The 18,970-nt window shown below is 36.5% G+C and overlaps 1 protein-coding gene and 2 long non-coding RNA genes across 3 annotated transcripts; 1 reads left to right on the top strand and 2 right to left on the bottom strand.

Annotated features, from left to right (window-relative positions):
- Window positions 1–298: 298 nt before the first annotated feature.
- Window positions 299–3,649, bottom strand: LOC141899764 (scoloptoxin SSD43-like). The gene is made up of 10 exons (XM_074786276.1): window positions 3,441–3,649; window positions 2,499–2,647; window positions 2,180–2,273; window positions 1,982–2,076; window positions 1,411–1,517; window positions 1,289–1,327; window positions 1,070–1,165; window positions 811–939; window positions 660–734; window positions 299–429 (listed from the first exon to the last, which is right to left on the bottom strand). Exons 1-10 carry the CDS (start codon window positions 3,633–3,635, stop codon window positions 419–421), a joined length of 990 nt encoding a protein of 329 aa, XP_074642377.1. The 5' UTR covers window positions 3,636–3,649; the 3' UTR covers window positions 299–418.
- Window positions 3,650–7,693: 4,044 nt separating this feature from the next.
- On the bottom strand, window positions 7,694–8,351 carry LOC141900357 (uncharacterized). Its single transcript, XR_012618687.1, has 2 exons — window positions 8,265–8,351; window positions 7,694–7,969 (listed from the first exon to the last, which is right to left on the bottom strand). It is a non-coding gene; the product is annotated as an uncharacterized LOC141900357 (long non-coding RNA).
- Window positions 8,352–11,918: 3,567 nt separating this feature from the next.
- Window positions 11,919–12,500, top strand: LOC141900472 (uncharacterized). The gene is made up of 2 exons (XR_012618700.1): window positions 11,919–11,982; window positions 12,245–12,500. It is a non-coding gene; the product is annotated as an uncharacterized LOC141900472 (long non-coding RNA).
- The last annotated feature ends 6,470 nt before the right edge of the window (window positions 12,501–18,970 follow it).

Below are 18,970 nucleotides of genomic sequence, written 5' to 3'. Positions count from 1 at the left end.
TAGTGTTTTGACGAAAAGTTCCAGGGTTGTGCTCAGGCAGTAGGTGATACTGTATAAGTGATAAAAATGTCGGCCTGAACGATAGAAAAAAAACTAACTGATAATTGGATGTCAGAACTGTATACTGTCATTGAACAACGCTGAGGACTTCCCGGTGTTCGTATATATAGGGTGTGAAGAGAGCAACAAAAAGCTTATGTAATGAAGAAAGTATTTGTGGACGAAGCCGACCATTACTAGCAAGTGGTTCGATGCGACAGCTGACAAACGTGATAAACACTCAGACCAGTTATGATATTCATGCTAGATTTATATTATTACAATGCAACATAATTAATGGTGGTTATCTGACGCTATTCCCCTCGTATGCGCTTCCATCATGTTTGCCCTATACAGATAATCGTTTCTCGGCAGCTTCTTATCCCAAATCTATAAATACATAAATCAGAAGCAAAATGCATTTTAGAAAAACAGTTCTTTGTGATAGTTTTAATAAGTAGGCGTACTTTTGATATAAAAAAAAACATGATGAATCTATACGATGTACATGTATTTGACTATGAATTATACCAACGACAGACGTTATGATCTAATGATTTTGATAGTATAATAAAAATAATTCCCTGCGGATGAAAGTACGTTGTAGAAAGACTACTCACTCATTTTCTCTCTCTTTACATTTGTTTTGAATTTGGAGGCATTTACTTCACCCTTGTCTATTGCAATCACACGTCCTGTTTGTTAGAAAGTTATAGAAATTTACGTTATTTAATTACACACACGAGATGGGAGTTGATTTTTGATACCCACCACAGAAGGCACAGGTCTTCCTGCAACTGGGTAGCGTATCGAAGATAGCCGCTGTCTGGGAATAATCACAATACCCCATCTTCTTTAAACCGGTACATTCGTGTATGGGTCTCTTGTCTTTGCAAGGTACTAAGCAAGTTCAACAAAAATTAAACGGCATAAACAATATGGACGCATAATGTTCGATATAAGAAAAAATTTCACAGTTCCCCAAGACTCTCCGGATTAGAAATAATCTTCAACGAGACTTTGAAATTACCTTTGCAAGTAGGTCCCTCAAACTCTTTCGGACAATTACATACGCAATTCCCTGTATCCAGTTTTCCTCCATTTTCGCAAGATCGTAATGTACACTCTGAAAGTCGATAAGAAATGAATTGAAGATTCGATTATTTTTCGGAGAATATTCAGAATATCAGTAGAATTTTTGTCGAGTTGTCTCGTTGAGAGTACACCGGGGATATTTCATAATGCATACCACATTTACTATCGCTGTTATCGCACGCCTTTTTTGACGCTGTAAATATAAATACAATACGAAATAATGAATATAAGAAATATCACAAAATACCAAAAACACAGAATCGTATTGAATCGTACCGCAAAGTGCGTCTCCCATGCAAAAGCTATATCCTGCTGGACATTTTGTACAAGGTTTTCCTTCTGTGTATGGTTTCTTTGATTCTCCATTCCAAGGACTACTTGCCCTGCATTACCGGTAAATAAAAGGAATTTTGCAACTCGAACAACACTTTTAAATGATAATGGAAAATTAAATGTCCCGCAATTACAAGTTGATGAGGTATAGACCGGGTATTTACTATCACCCTTCGTCAGTCTATCGACATATGTCTATATTTTCAGTTCATTAAACAATTTTAGTCAAACTGTAATTTTGGGACTTATATTATGTTCCATTACTACATGGCGGACACTGCACTTTCAAGGATTCGCAATGGTATATGGTAAAGAATGTTGAATACTCGTCAGTGATCGTTCCTCCATTGGACATCAACACGAAGAAAAAGGGTGTGTTTATTGATTTGAAATTATTCGTGAATATTTGGGTATAAGGATAAAAGAGGGACCGACCAGATGACATGTCTTCCAAAAGGAGTTGATTTGGTAATACACTTGTTTCCATAATGGATTTGAAATTCGTGATATTTACCCAACAGCATAATTACAGTAAAAACGATCTAGATCATATCTGCCTTTACAGTCGTTGTATCCACAGCCAACAATGTGCGTTCTTCCCCATATCAACTACATGGTATGATAGAATAGAAACATATGTACCGACCACTTTGTCACCTTGGTTTGAAAAAGCAATCCACGCTAGTAAAGGGAAACGTAGAAATTTGCATACCTGGAGATAATGGCCGCAGATTTTACCTGGAACACAGTGTTCAGAATGATAGCTGTATGTCAGCAATTCTTTAAACCAAAGATTGAACATTCCGCTGAAAGTGAATGATACGATGTAGTTCAACATCTCGTTCTGTCAGTCGGACCTGGCCCCAAGGGCTGATGGACATAATGCACCACTGGGGCAATGGAGACCGTTGGAGCAATAATGACGTGAAGCTCAGCATAGCCTGATCAACAACAAAACCAATGTACATTAATGAATATAAAATCAAGATGAATGCTGAATAGTTAAATACTTGCTCATTTGCCTATCTTACCTATCCAAGGTAGCACCACCAAAAAAGTTTTGTCCGACACTTTCATACGGATTGAACTGTCTTTCTCTAGCGGTGTCATGCGCACGTGCCAGTCCAAAACACATATCAGCTCTTCCTTGTGCTTGTTTCATTAGTCTATCATCCCATTCCTATCAACACAAACACACTTCAACACTGGACCAACTATTTCATGCTGTATTTAATAATCGAATGGGTAAAGTAACTTATGTCGAAGCAAAATTTCTAGATATTTAAAGACTATATGGAAATCCTTAGGACACTATGCTAGCTTCAATGCTTCATAACTTTGTGTGGTGATCTGGATGTAAGTGTTAGCTTGAATGGATGAAGGATTATTATTACCTGTTCCTTTAATGAGTTACTTTTACCCAATTACTTATTTATAACGATTGATTTATCGTAATTCCTCCATCTTAATCTTATGTACCTATCAACCTTCGTGATTTGTCACGAGTTTATTCTAACTGACAATCAAATTTATATCACAAAGCCATCAAGTGTTATTCTGGGTTATACGACCAAATACATTTAAAGTGTTAAAAACAATTTCGTTATGATGAAATTAACACGCATGACAGTGAAAAAGGACACACCGACAGTAAGCAATAATAAATACTTCGGATAACATTTTTTGCCTTCAGATGCTTTGATTTGCATCTGTTGCAAAAATGATGATCGTCAAAGATCTTCCGTTCTTAATATAGAGGTAAAATATTTTCTTCGGGAACATGTTTTGATGGCCTTTTTCACCTACCATGAATTGCCGATGCAAGAAAAATATGCGGGCGCGTTAGGACGTTTCACAGCGCATATTCAAATATGTTCCTCGATACAAAATATCTTTTTCCTGCGCTAATATCAAGCTAAAATTAATTTGATTAATCTCCTTTCGAAATATTTGACAATAAAAATCGTACTTACTAATGCTACCATATCGGCCGCTGCTGGTGTACCCTTCGTTTGGCCTTTGGCTGTTCGAGCCCGCAGCATGTTATGGACATCGAGAATGTGTTGCTTTTCCTTGTCAGTTAGACCGCGGGAAAGGGCGAAGTAGTTCCTCTGACCATGTACCCCCAAACAGATCAGAAGTTGCGCGAAACAAATTATCTTCCACATGTTCGTCGGATACTAGTATTACTCCGAATGAATAACAAGAATGAATAAAATACTTTATATAAGAAAGCTTCGTTTCCCACAGCGAAAATTAATTTCCCATATGTCTGATTTAGCATTCAAGCTCCAAAAAATATAAATCTCTAATTATCTTTATCTTCGTGATTATCAACCAACATAATGAATTAGGCGTATAGACTACATTATTTTATTACGATCAATGTACTTAGAATTAAATCATTGAATGTTGGATCTCTTAAGTACATACAGACTAGCGCAATTACGAAGATCTCAATGGATAAAACGAGTTCGAATATAATTAGGCAAATACATCTTCAGAAAAAAAATGCCAAACGCTTCACACTTAATTGAGTTCGCAAATAGAGATTTTAATTTTTTTTGAAAACATACCGGGTTATGGTTTATATCTTTGCACCAAAATCATAAGCTTATTCGTCACTCAATTTCTACACGACTAGAAATTGCTAAGATTAAATTTTTCTGCAGCTAACTGGTTCCGCGGAAAACCCCATTAGAGCAGTGGTGGATCCAGATGGTGGTGATACCCCCGGATTTCTGTGAATGGTAGGCTATTCCCAAAGTGAATGCTGTGAAATCGCAATTCAATTTTCTGAGTTAAAAAGCAGGCCTATCTCCAGAACGCTTGTCTGCGTACAAACTTAAAAAGATGTTATTCAATGAATAAAAACAGACACCCTCCTTGGATTTTGCACCATCAGCCTGAAATCGTCGATCTACCCCGCTTCACGTCTATTTAACCTTTCAAATAACAACTTTAATTGGAATTGAATATGAAATGAAGCCGATAGATAGGACTGAGAAACAATAGAGAGGAAAAAACGAATAGGCCTATCGAATTCCGAGCTAAATGAAAAGCTATCTAACGTCCTTTAACAGCCTACACGTCAAGGGGAACTGTAGTTGGCAATTGTACCATAAACCAAGTTGACTTAAAGCGTGAAAATATATAGCAAAAGGACATGCGCTTAGACATGCGCATAGATTCATGTGCGAGAGACTGAAACTCGGAATAAACCTTAAAAATCGCATTTAACTGAGAAAACTAGTTTCTTCCGTGTTTGTAACTCGGAATAAACTAGTTTTCTCAGTTAAATGCGATTTTTGGGGGTTTGTTTCGAGTTACAAACTCGGAATAATAACTCGGAATAAGCCTCGACAATCACAATTTTTAAATAGATATGTCTCCAGGACGCTTCCGTGGAACAGATTATAGGCTTAATGGGAAATATATACGATAAGCATTGTAGCCACCAAGAATCGACAATCGACAAGTCGATATTTTAAACTTTTAAAACCCGAATTTGTACCTAGATTTAGACTAAAAAATGAATAATTTAAAGAAGACTGCAATGCAATGCCCTTCTGTAGAAATTAGGCCTAGGCGATTAAATTGTGTGTAGACGTAAATCGATTTCACGAAAAGCAGTGTAGACAGTGCAGATGGTACACCGTTCCTGCTACAACATCCAGTTCGAGATCCGGGGAAATTTCGGCGTTTCGTTTTTAAGCGGTTACTGTGAAAATGAGTGGACTTTCTAGGATCGAAATACATTTAACGTATATATTGTGCACTAAAAGTCATAGTTGTTCATTTCGATAAGATTCTACGATACTATTGTTATGAAATAAACCATATTATATAAACCATGATGATCAAATTGACTATGGAAAAGTCGGCTAACGTCAGCCAGCCGATGACCCGGCCAATATGAGAATACTCTACATGTTAATCCCAATTAGCTAATCTAAAGCTGCGTTCTTCAATTTCATTCGTAAACATGAGTCAGACGTCCAACAGGGAATCGACGACGTGGAATGATCATAATATAATGTGGTACAGAAGAGTCACGCAAGAGTTCGAGAAATGGATTTTTATAAAAAGCAATTTTCATTAGATATTCCCTGAAGCAGACTAAAAAGTAGCTTATAATGTAAAATTGGTAGTAGAGATTACAGGTTTTGAAAGTTCAGAAGTGCTACTTTTGGCCAAAAAGGACCAGAAATTTTCAAACGCATGCTATTCTGTCCTTACCTTTGAGAAATCGGATTGCTCAGACTGAACCGTTACGCACCGTTACGCACATGTGCAATCTAATCTTTCAGATATTGTAACGTTGGGTGGCCAGTCTCACAGGGTGGGAATATTAGGAAATTGATACTTCATTCAATTCATCGGGTTGCAAGGGGTCATATATTGACTTGTCTCAAGATTATCGTGATATTTACTCGGTTGAGAGCAAATGCAAGTTTTTTGGTTTGCACTGACGGCAACATTTGGATTCAACTCCAGGTAGTGAAGTACACCGCGTGTGTATGATGTCACATAAAAGTCTCATATCCGGCGAACGCAACACCGGATTCATTTCATGTAGTCAATTAGGGTGGAGCTTTCTCGACTTCTTCATCAGGCTTATGAGTACCTTATTGATGCAAACTATTAAAAAAAAACTGATTCATGTTTCATCCGTGAATCAGCGGTTCTGATGATGGAGTGAAGCTTTAGATTTTAACACAATCAATGCGATGAAAATCGTCCTATTTTTGGTTATTGGTCAGATCTTCAGTTTGTTGGGCTTATGAATAGCGGAAAACCAATCACACGTATTTGAGATTTTCGATGACATTAGGGAAAGCACGTACTACTCCCAGTGTGCCACTGGCTCCACCATTGCATTCCTTTTGATGAATAAACGATTAAACCGATTTTTTTACACATTTCAGGTTTCATTACTTCAGCTCATACAGATCTAATTAGTTGATCGCGACGTCGTTACATGTTGTACCAGTATTAAGCTTACAAAAAATAACTAAAAGTTCGTTTATTCGAGTTCTGAATTTATAAACCAATTAGCTCAATTTGTTTTCTACCTAAATTTAAATTTTGTGGAAACGAAGATGGATAGATTACAACTATACATAATTCTCTCATGTTAGAACTGTTACAATTTTACAATTTTGTTACAACGTTAAAATGTTTCAATTTGTTATAAAACTGCGTCTCCAAAATCAATTACTCAAAAATGGATGGCTGATTGTCGTAACTGCCCAGGGGCCGGTTATATAACTTTAACCCGGGCCTAACTTAAATCATTTTCAATTATGTTAACCCCCGGGTTAAAGATAATACAAGTCTATAAAACCAGGCCCAGGACAACATATTCAATCGCCAAAACTGAACTTCAGTTCCAAGCGCATTGCAAGTCCTACCTATTCCATTGCGCCAATATAGATGAAATGATAACAAACTACCAATTGAAACAGGTAATATAATACATCCCTAAAGCGGAGGTATTCTCGGAGGTTCATTTCATAGTAATTTTTGTGTATATTGATAGTTTACTTTCGATGTACAATGCAAAATTATTTGTGGAGCAATAGACTTAACTGAAACTAAAATGCAATCATAATCATATTGTAATCGGAAAGGAATAATGCATCACTTTATATTCGAATTTCCGATTGTAAGAACACAGTGCTTATCAATCACACTTGCGTTTTAATAAACCCAGTGACTATGGGTTACGTACCTCACTTAGTTCTTTAAAAATACTCAATGGTCAAACTATACGTGATGAGAAGATTCGTAGAGGAGCCGCGTTAACCGAACTAGTTAACCTTTTACGAAGTACTCGTCTCGTTGTACTTGGTCAAACTACGCAAATTGCTGAATATAACCGAACCTCTATAATGTATCCTCATGACACCTAAATCATTAAGTTATTACATGTATTGCTATTATCAAAAATACATAAAGGGGATGTTATTCTTGCTTTATTGGCACTTTGTGTTGCACACACTTGGTGCTAAGTTACAATACCCGATAGCTGATTGTCTAAAATGTACTCTGCCTCGGAAAAAATATGAAAAATAGTATTATTCAAACAACAATCTTTACAGTTCTCTCCAAATGAAATCCGGTGCTTTTTTGAAATTGGATTAGTTTCGTCGCTGTTCAAATAGGGTATGTCTATGCAAACACGGTACTGGAAATTCAAGAAGCATTTAATGAAAACAATGAAGTCTTTGCTAAACCACGTAAGTTTGCACGGATTTTTATTCAACTACTTTTTATAATTTTTCGTAAAATTCCTTGTATTGATCACACATATAGTCGTAGCTGATCGTAGCAACTTCGCACCACTGGTAACATTTTTGGACGTCGAAGCCGTTCACATTCTTGCAGTAATCGCAACCGTATGACTTACAATCTGCGATGTACTCGGGCGAATGTTTGCAATGCGCAATGGCGAAGCACAAGGCGATGAGCATGAAAATGATTACCCCGCGCATTATTTCTACAAAATACAAACACATGCAGGTAGGAAGGATAAAGTCCTATCAAGTCACGAAATTTTGAGAAAACCGATCTGAAGTGTAATGTTAAAGACGGTCGGTCAGAAATGCTGTTTGGTAAGTGCGACCGATATCTTCAATTTGTCACCCAAAAATAATATCAATTTAATACATCCATTGAATATCTCCACGGGATTCTTACGGTAGACTTAATGGACTCTCGTGAGTTCTGATATTCGTTGACGCATTCTTAGATAAGCATCAGCGAATCAAGAAAGGGACATGAAAGGGACTTACCTACGAGAATCGGCGTTGAATAGCTGCTGAAGATAGAAATGCTTGAAATGCTATTTGCGGCCCAATTCTTATATTGTCAAGCCGTATCACTGACAGTAATCAAATATTGGAACTTGATATCGAATGATGATTTATTGCTGTGAATGTTTACAAATGTTCATGTGTGCTAACAATGTTGCTGTCAAATTCAATTTATTCTAACATGCGCTGAACATACACACTTTATTAGCTTTCCTCTACTTCTTTTCATGTTTTATATATCAACGAAGACGGCATGAAGCAAATTGCAGGGCAACGTATCCTAATTTTAAGAATACGTTATGAAACATACCTAAGCTATTAGTAGCCTATTGTGTATCATCCATTGGGATGAAATGCCCTTTAAAACCGCCCAATTGTGTCCCCAATTCTGGCCCTTAAACCCTTAAACCCCCGATTTGGTGGATGTCATTTGGGAATCAGTTCATGGTAGCATAAACTTACATTATTCCCAAGCATGTTATCCCATTTTGATACTATCTGTATACTCGATTGTGCCACTTAACCTCACCCAAGCCCCTAATGAAAGATGGCATCTAGTGTGCTTTATTGAGTGGAAATGTGATTTAAGGATTACCCCTACAACCCAAGGGGTTCAATTGAAGTGTTAGATTTTATAGAGTATTATTAGGGTATTTCAGTTGCAGTATTGTTTGTAGTTTTATAGTGATACCAAGTTGAATATAACTTTTACAATAGCTTAACTCAGTCACCTAATCGTAAAGCCGGTCACCGTACATGACGTTTTTGACCAGTTTATGAAGAGGTACTGGTAACCAGGGAAGTGTAATGTATGGTGGCTGATTTGGGCCAAGCTTAAAAGAAAAAATCGATGCAATATGCGCGCAAAAAATAGATTGCTTCGTTTCTGCGTCCGTTTCTATGCGCCACAGAAACGAAACTTACCGCGGAGAAACGCGCCAAATTGAAAACGAGCGCAGAAACGAACCTTCGTGTTGCTCAGCCCGTTTTGGCGCGTTTCTGCACGGTGATTTCTAGTTCTTCGCCGCGAAGAAACGAATTTCACCGCACTGAAACGCGCCGAATCGAGCGCAGAAACGGTAAATTTCGGACGCAGAAACGAAGTTACGGAAGCGTCTTGGTATGGTGGCTGATAAGGGCCATGAAAATATTTCCTGACGAAAAAATTATTTCGTCATGAAAAATAAATTTCCATCAAAAATTATTTCGTGAGTCAGAATAATTTCATGAAAAATAAATTTCCATCGAAAAATATTTCGTGAGTAAAAATAATTTCCACTGTGAAAAATAAATTTCCATCAAAATATATTCGTAAGGCGGTAACAGGACAGGAAATTTGATCTCTGCCGACAGCATAAATCAGAAAAGGTCCTCAATTTCCTTCCTTTTTGGCGCCCCACGAAAACTTTCGTATTGGTGGGACACCACAATGTTTGAAAAGTGTCGGAAAATATTTGTTTTGGCGTGCCAAAACGGACTCTTAAAAGGGAATTTGACATTTGTTTCGTTTTTGCGTCCTGGTGTTCTGGCCGAGGAGTTTTCTGCATGCCAGGAGTTTTACGTTATAGCCCTTATCATCCACCATAGATTTCTGTGTTTTCGCTGAAACTGCTTTTAGAGTTATAAAATTGTTACATCCTTTCGATCAGGAAAATCCTTCTACATTCTAAAATGATTACTAACGAAATTAATGCGTCACATAATTTATCGCATAGAGCAAGCAGATACAAGTCATTTTCAAGGCTTCAATTGCATATGGAGTCACTTGAAGCTTAGTCACAGCCTGGGGTGGGATGAATTTATTCTTTTCCCTCGTTTCTCTTCCTCGTTGTATGGACTGTTATCTCTCGAGGTTTATAATGCAGGCAGCAAATGCCGGATTAAAACATCCATCACACGGTTTTTTCTTATGTAATGAGACTTCTGCGGGGTTAACACGAGATACGAAACAAGCCTGGCATGAGATGACGTGTGAAAAATTGTAACACAACTGGTTTCAATGTACGACATGGCAACTAGTTCCTGATGGACAAGAAGAAATTATTGTGATGACGTAAATCGTAGTCCAGTGTTTTTGGAAATACGCGTAACAATTGCTAAAAATGAAATTCCCGAAGCGGAAATAACGATGAATTCAACAAAATCACCTATCAGGGATTAAGCCTGTGTTTATTTGATAGGGTTATCTGTTTGGGAACGGCACACCAGCTACTCCGTCAGATGGCGCCACTGAGATATCAGACGCAAAATTCATCAAAATAGGTCTAGATGTATATAAATCCCTCCGGTAGTATATGTATTGTAAATATATGTATTGTAAATAGTAAATAGTATATTATGTACATAAGTGTGAGACCAGTTAATTAAGTTTTGTAGCTTTCATTATCGTTTATGTAATTATTGTAAATACTGTTTTTCCTCCATATACCATGGAAATGGTTGGAGTGTAATAAATATTCGTATTCGTATTCGTATTCGTATTCGTACGCAACTTCCTCAAAGCCAGAAAAGAACTTCTGGCCAAGCCCGGAGGGTGATGTTTGGCTTAATTAACAAATACCGAAGTTTGGATCTACCCATAGATATACAGTTGGGTCTTTTTGATTCCACTGTTCTGCCAGTTCTATTGTACGGTTCTGAGGTATGGGGGTATGAGGATTTCAAAATTATTGAGACCTTACATCTAAAATTTCCAAAGACTGCACTAGGGCTGAAGAAAACAACACCATCTGCAATTGTCTATGGTGAGACTGGCAGATTTCCTGTAGAAATTCTGATGAAAACTAAAATGGATAATTATTGGTGCAGACTTCTAAACGATCTAAATCCAAGTAAAATAAGTAAAATAATGTGCGAAATAAACATAATAACTCATCTACACGGTCAGAACCGTTCAGAAAGTTCTAAATGAATGTGGCCTAAGCTATATTTTCATTAACCAGAACCCAGTGAACGTCTCCTGGTTGACTAAAACGGTCAAGAGAACACTGCAGGACCAATTCATTCAAAAATCGCTCAGGGATGTAAACGATAAAGATAACATGATAAATCATTGTATGTTTTGATATTTTGGTATATACAATGATTAGTCTAGCAAAAACAAACAAATAACACAAACAGTTTCTAATTACAAAGCATAATTTGAATCAGTGATATGTACAAATAAATGTAACTAACTAGCCTAGCCAGATCCAAATGACTTGGACGTTAAAGGACAAGTATCTTCAATGGAGGTTCATACAAACTATTTTCCATATTATCACTGAGGATATAACAGTCACGCTAGTTTCAAATTTTAATCAATTTTTATATATCACACTTGGACAAAAATCGTATAAGGCGATGTTTTAAATCACCATCAGTGGTATTTACCAAAGCCTTGTATTTCAGAACATTTGGCGAACGCCAGAAAAAAAGGGAATGTGTAACTTGCGTTCTTTTCGTAATGAATTGCATTCGAGTAAAACATGGAATTCATCACCTATTTCTGCTATACCATATTTGTTGCAAGGTTTATCAAAATTCGCATAGATCAATCTTCGATATCAAAACCCGATTAGATTATTGTCATGTAAACGATTTGCTTGACGATATAACTAATCATTAAATCTATAAACAACTGTATTTATTGAGAGGCGATTTCGTATTTTTTGTTATTCTTTTTCAATCTGCACAGGTACTCGTCAATCTCGTACAGGTAAGTTTTCACATCTCCTTGGTCGTATTTTGGCGAAAATTTTGGCGTATATGGCCAGAATTGATCGAGCAGAAATTTCAGCAGGTGCTCCATTTCATTTTGACTAAGGTTTTTTCTTGTACAATTATTGTATCGCAACATTCTTCGAAATATGTTTTGTGAATCCTTTTGATTAGAGTGGTTAGTGCGTTTAACAATATGCCCGTGAATATAACATATAGCTGTTTTTTCAACAAAAGTTGCTATGATTTTGATTTTGTAGAAGAATGCGCGGGCTTTTCCTTTTCACTTTTGTCGCGGTATGCTTCGCCATTGCGCATTGTAAGAATTCTCCCGAATACATCGCAGAATGCAAGTCACATGCGTGCGGTCGTTGCAAGGACGTACCGGGATTTGAAATGGATAAATGTCATCACTGGTGCGATGTTACCGATATAAGCTACGACTATTTTTGTTCGCAGTACAAAGAATTTTATGACAAATTATATGAGTAATAAACGAGAATTCTTGTGGGTATATATATTCTTTTCTACTTTCCTAAATTCATATTTTCTTCTCAACTTCCTTTCTCGTCTCATATTTCCAAATGGTAGATTCTTGTTCATTTCAGCAGCCAAACAAAATCTGATTATTTCATATTCAGTTCCACGCAACACCATACATACAGGCATATTACAGATTGAAATGAAATAAATAACGAAAAGAAAATACGTATCGTACGTAATAAGTCCTTTTACTAATAAGAGAATTGTCGTTCTTATAATATATATAATCCGTTCTAATAATATATAATTCTTATAATATACAATCACTCACACTATGATAAACTAGTTTATACATCTATATGATATGGATGTTTAGGTGAAGCATTGTGAGAGCAGCAAAAGTTGTACTTACAACGGCGTTAGTCTTACAACCGTCTCGTGCAGCCACTAAACCCGACAACATTCAGACTGGCAAATTAAGCTTATACGATCCCTGCAAAACCTTCAAATTGTATATTCTAGGATCACAATTTAATTTTCTAACCCCTTGCAACCAAAAGCGAAGGTGCCGACGAGGCGCTACATGGTTTGGCGATACAGAGCCCCACAACTTTTAGTTACAGGCACGTGCTTATCGTAGCTAGGTTCCAACATTTGGCCTAAATTCAAACAATATCTGTCATCCCTCAAATATGCACATCAATCATTAAAACAGAGGTACTTATCTACCTTAAAACGATATACTTGAAAGATGTTTGTTATCAAGGATTTAGTGGGTGGATTTCAACAATGATTACAATTTGATATTTTGGTATATATACATGTATATTGTATGAACCTCCTTATACTATCATAGCCGGGAGAATAAAAGTTTGAAAATCTAAAATCTAAAAAACCCGATCAAAATTAGATTGAGATGAGAAAAAATCAGATTTTCACCGACACTAGCGAAAAAAGAAATTGCTTTGCTAGAATTCGTTCAAGATCTACTGTCTGGTCCGTAATTTCGATGAAAATACAAACAAATCTATGCCACTTCATGATTTATTTCTGAATGCAAATTCCTTACTGAACAAACTGATGCATAATATGTAGAGATAAACCGATTATTAACGAAATTACGGACGGATAGCAGTGACAGACAGTAGTCACTGCATCCTCTTTCTAGTAATATACGTTATACATAGAGTATTTGAATATTGTCCCTATATCCAGTTTTTGGCCATTAATAAATTATTAATTACATTCAATGTCAGTGCATCACTTTTCGAGTTACCGATTTTAAACATTCATCAAACTGTTTTTGAGTATATAAATATCTTAGTTGCTTCGTGCCCCATCGTATTTACGGTAACATCCTTTTCCCACGCAATACCGAACGCATGATTATTAAAACGGCACTCGTTCGCCGAGTGCCGAACTGGCCGGTAATAATCTAAAATTTCCAAAGAGATATGTCTCTTGAGTAAAATGACGCCCGACAGTATTCACACATTGGAAAATAGCGCTGAAATTTGGAATAACAATGCAATAATACAGCCATAGAATAAGAACTCGGCTTAATATCGCTAGATTTTCGATTTCACTTGAAAGGCCGTTTATGTGCAGATCCTGAAATGTCTTTGTGTACAAGTGCCATGCAAACCATTGTAGTACTATATTGACAGTGATGAATCCATTGCACTACCGGTACTATTAGTAACAAACATACAACAATCAACATTCAGCGTTAAGCCTGGCGTAGGGCGACCTTGCGACTCGACGCGATCGTCGCTGGCGGTCGCAGTGAATCGCATCGCAGTGAGTCGCCAAAGTTGTCAAAATCCACCATTGGACCGGTGAAATATAGTAAATAAACCACGCATCTGATTAACAGTTTTTAGCATATAGAAAACGACCCAACAATGCTTGAGAAAGCATCCCAACGTAATGACGGCTACCAACCTTAAAACGGTTTATTGCAAATCAATCATTGTTCAAAACTTATGCTACTAGGGGTTTAATATTCTTATCTCCTCTTGTTTATTTTCGATTCCTCCTTCGAGAGCTGATGTCGCCGATGAATTACCCAGGGAATTCGTTCTGAAGTGAATGAGGACGCTCATTCCATTGGCCATTTTCATTTGATGAGTTTGGTGAAGATGAATTCACTTGAAATGGACGGTTACGCACACGGTCGCTCGTGGTTCACATTATTTTTGAAAATTTGAAAATAATATACGAATAACCAGGCACTCGTGGATTTCTACTGAATGCTAAAATACTCTTGAATCTTCTGAAGGTTAGCCACACAAGGTACCAGACGATTGTGTAATAAAGGGCTCTCGGTTTATTGGTCTATTCCCATACACACGCATTTATATTGTAAATACCTTGTAAGCATCTGAATTTTAGAAAATCTAACATCTTGAAAATGAGACTAAGAAAAACGAATGCACCGAAAAAAGATTTAGTCCACAAACGAGCAGTTTATTTTTCAGATTCTGACTGTTTGGTTCTGTGAATGCACAGCCCATCCTGTGGCTGGGACAGAGTGGCACTGGTTTGTGGGTTTAACCATGGACTGAAACGTTTTAGAGTCCATGTAATCATTGTAGGAATCCACTCACTAAATTCTTGATAACAAACGTTTTTGAAGTATATCGTTTTAAGGTAGATATGAACCTCTGTTTTAATGATTGATGTGCATAGTTAAAACATAATTTGAGGGATGAGAGATATTGTTGGAATTTAGACCAAATGTTGGAATCTAGCTACGATAAACACGAGCCTGTAACTAAAAGTTGTGGGGCTCTGTATCGCCAAACCATGTAGCGCCTCGTCGGCACCTTCGCTTTTGGTTGCAAGAGGTTAGAAAATTAAATTGTGATCCTAGAATGTACAATTTGAAGGTTTTGCAGGGATCGTATAAGCTTAATTTACAAGTCTGAATTTTGTCGGGTTTAGTGGCTGCACGAGACGGTTGTAAGACTAACGCTGTTGTAAGTACAACTTTTGCTGCTCTCACAATGCTTCACCTAATTAACATCTATATCTTATAGATGTATTAACTAGTTAATCATAGTGTGAGCGATTGTATATTTATATAAGAATTAAATATTATTAGAACGGGTTATATATATCATAAGAACGATAATTCTCTTATTTAGTAAAAGGACTTATTACGTACGATACGTATTTTCTTTTCGTTATTTATTTCATTTCAATCTGTAATACGCCTGTATGTATGGTGTTGCGTGGAACTGAATATGAACAAATCAGATTTTGTTTGGCTGCTGAAACGAACAAGAATCTACCATTTCGAAAGATGAGACGAGAAAGGATGTTGAGACGAAAATATGAAAATAGGAAAGTAGAAAAGAATATATATACCCACACGAATTGTCGTTTATTACTCATATAATTTGTCATAAAATTCTTTGTACTGCGAACAAAAATAGTCGTAGCTTATATCGGTAACATCGCACCAGTGATGACATTTATCCATTTCAAATCCCGGTACGTTCTTGCAACCGCCGCACGCAAGTGACTTGCATTCTGCGATGTATTCGGGAGAATTCTTACAATGCGCAATGGCGAAGCATACCGCGATAAAAGTGAAAATGAAAAGCCCTCGCATTCTTCTACAAAATCAAAATCATAGCAACTTTTGTCGAAAAAACAGCTATATGTTATATTCACGGGCATATTGTTAAACGCACTAACCACTCTAATCAAAAGGATTCACAAAACATATTTCGAAGAATTTTGCGATACAATAATTGTACAAGAAGAAACCTTAGTCAAAATGAAATGGAGCGCCTGCTGAAATTTCTGCTCGATCAATTCTGGCCATACGAATGAAGAAATTTTCGCCAAAATACGAAAACTCGACCAAGGAGATGTGAAAACTTACCTGTACGAGATTGACGAGTACCTGTGCAGATTGAAAAAGAATAACAAAAAATACGAAATCGCCTCTCAATAAATACAGTTGTTTATAGATTTAATGATTAGTTATATCGTCAAGCAAATCGTTTACATGACAATAATCTAATCGGGTTTTGATATCGAAGATTGATCTATGCGAATGTTGATAAACCTTGCAACAAATATGGTATAGCAGAAATAGGTGATGAATTCCAAGTTTTACTCGAATGCAATTTATTACGAAAAGGACGCAAGTTACGCATTCCCTCTTTTTTCTGGCGTTCGCCAAATGTTCTGAAATACAAGGCCTTGGTAAATACCACTGATGGTGATTTAGAACATCGCCTTATACGATTTTTTTCCAAGTGTGATATATATATATATAAATTGATTAAAATTTGAAACTAGCGTGACTGTTATATCCTCACTGATAATATAGAAAATATTTTGTATGAACCTCCATTGATGATACTTGTCCTTTAACGTCCAAGTCATTTAAATCTGGCTAGGCTACTTGGTTTCATTTATTTGTACATATCATTGATTCAAATTTTGCTATGTACCTAGAAACTGTTGGTGTTATATGTTTGTTTTTGCTAGACTATTCATTGTAAATATATATAAATTGATTCTCTTTACAGCCTATTTATTGTAAATGAAAAACACATAATTATTGATTCCTTTGAATAACTGCGAAACAATTTATTTCTTATTGTATGTTTTGATATTTTGGTATATATACATGTATATTGTATGAACCTCCTTATACTATCATAGCCGGGAGAATAAAAGTTTAATCTAAAAATCTTCATTCAAAATTTTCACCGACACTAGCGAAAAAAGAAATTGCTTTGTTAGAATTTGTTCAAGATCTAGTCAATTATGCATCCTCTCTCTAGTAATATACGTTATACATAGAGTATTTGAATATTGTCCCTATATCCAGTTCTTGGCCGCTTAATAAATTATCAATTACATTCAATGTCAGTGCATCACTTTTCGAGTTACCGATTTTAAACATTCATCAATTTGTATTTGAGTATATAAATATCTTTCTTGCTTCGTGATCGTCGCTGGCGGTCGCGTCGCAGTGAGTCGCCAAATGTTCAAAATCCATCATTGGACCGGTGAAATATAGTAGATAAACCACGCATCTGATTAACAGTTTTTAGCATATACAAAACGACCCAACAATACTTGAGAAAAACATCCCAACATAATGGCGACTACCAACCGTAAAACGAGAGAAATCCCACAATAAATTCAGCCAAAACGAGAATTTTGAGTAGAAGAGTATATAAATTTGCGCAACGTTTCGGCTAGACTATTAGCCATCATCAGTACGCCTGATGATGGCGAATAGTCTTTAGCCGAAACGTTGCGCAAATATATATACTCTTCTACTCAAGTTTTTCGTTTTGGCTGAATTTATTGTGGGATTTCTCTCGTTATAATCATACACAGATATTGTGTATCTTCTCGTCTCACCAACCGTAAAACGGTTTATTGCAAATCAATCATTGTTCAAAACTTATGATACTAGGGGTTTAAGATTCTTATCTCCTCTTGTTTATTTTCGATTCCTCCTTCGAGAGCTGATGTCGCCGATGAATTACCCAGGGAATTCGTTCTGAAGTGAATGAGGACGCTCATTCCATTGGCCATTTTCATTTGATGAGTTTGGTGAAGATGAATTCACTTGAAATGGACGGTTACGCACACGGTCGCTCGTGGTTCACATTATTTTTGAAAATTTGAAAATAATATACGAATAACCAGACACTCGTGGATTTCTATTGAAAGCTCAATACTCTTGAATCTTCTGAAGGTCAGCCACACAAGGTACCAGAGGATTGTGTAATAAAAGGATCTCGGTTTATTGGTCTATTCCCATACACACGCATTTATATTGTACATACTTTGTAAGCAACTGAACTTTAGAAAATCTAACATCTTGAAAATGAGACTAAGAAAAACGCATACACCGAGAAAAGATTTAGTCCACAAATGAACAGTTTATTTTTTTCAGATTCTGCCTTTTTGATTCTGTGAATGTACAGCCCATCCTGTGGCTGGGACAGAGTGGCACTGGTTTGTGGGTTTAACCATGGACTAAAACGTTTAAGAGTCCATGTAAACATTGTAGGAATCCACTTACTAAATTCTTGATAACAAACGTTTTTGAAGTATATCGTTTTAAGGTAGATATGAACCTCTGTTTTAATGATTGATGTGCATATTTAAAACATAATTTGAGGGATGAGAGATATTGTTGGAATTTAGACCAAATGTTGGAATCTAGCTACGATAAGCACGAGCCTGTAACTAAAAGTTGTGGGGCTCTGTATCGCCAAACCATGTAGCGCCTCGTCGGCACCTTCGCTTTTGGTTGCAAAAGGTTAGAAAATTAAATTGTGATCCTAGAATGTACAATTTGAAGGTTTTGCAGGGATTGTATAAGCATAATTTGCCAGTCTGAATTTTGTCGGGTTTAGTGGCTGCACGAGACGGTTGTAAGACTAACGCCGTTGTAAGTACAACTTTTGCTGCTCTCACAATGCTTCACCTAATTAACATCTATATCTTATAGATGT

Source organism: Tubulanus polymorphus, chromosome 2 (assembly GCF_964204645.1).
Source record: "Tubulanus polymorphus chromosome 2, tnTubPoly1.2, whole genome shotgun sequence".
NCBI classification, from domain to species: Eukaryota; Metazoa; Nemertea; class Palaeonemertea; order Tubulaniformes; family Tubulanidae; genus Tubulanus; species Tubulanus polymorphus.
The sequence above is the reverse complement of the archived record's forward strand: the minus strand, read 5'-3'. Positions and strand labels throughout refer to the sequence as shown.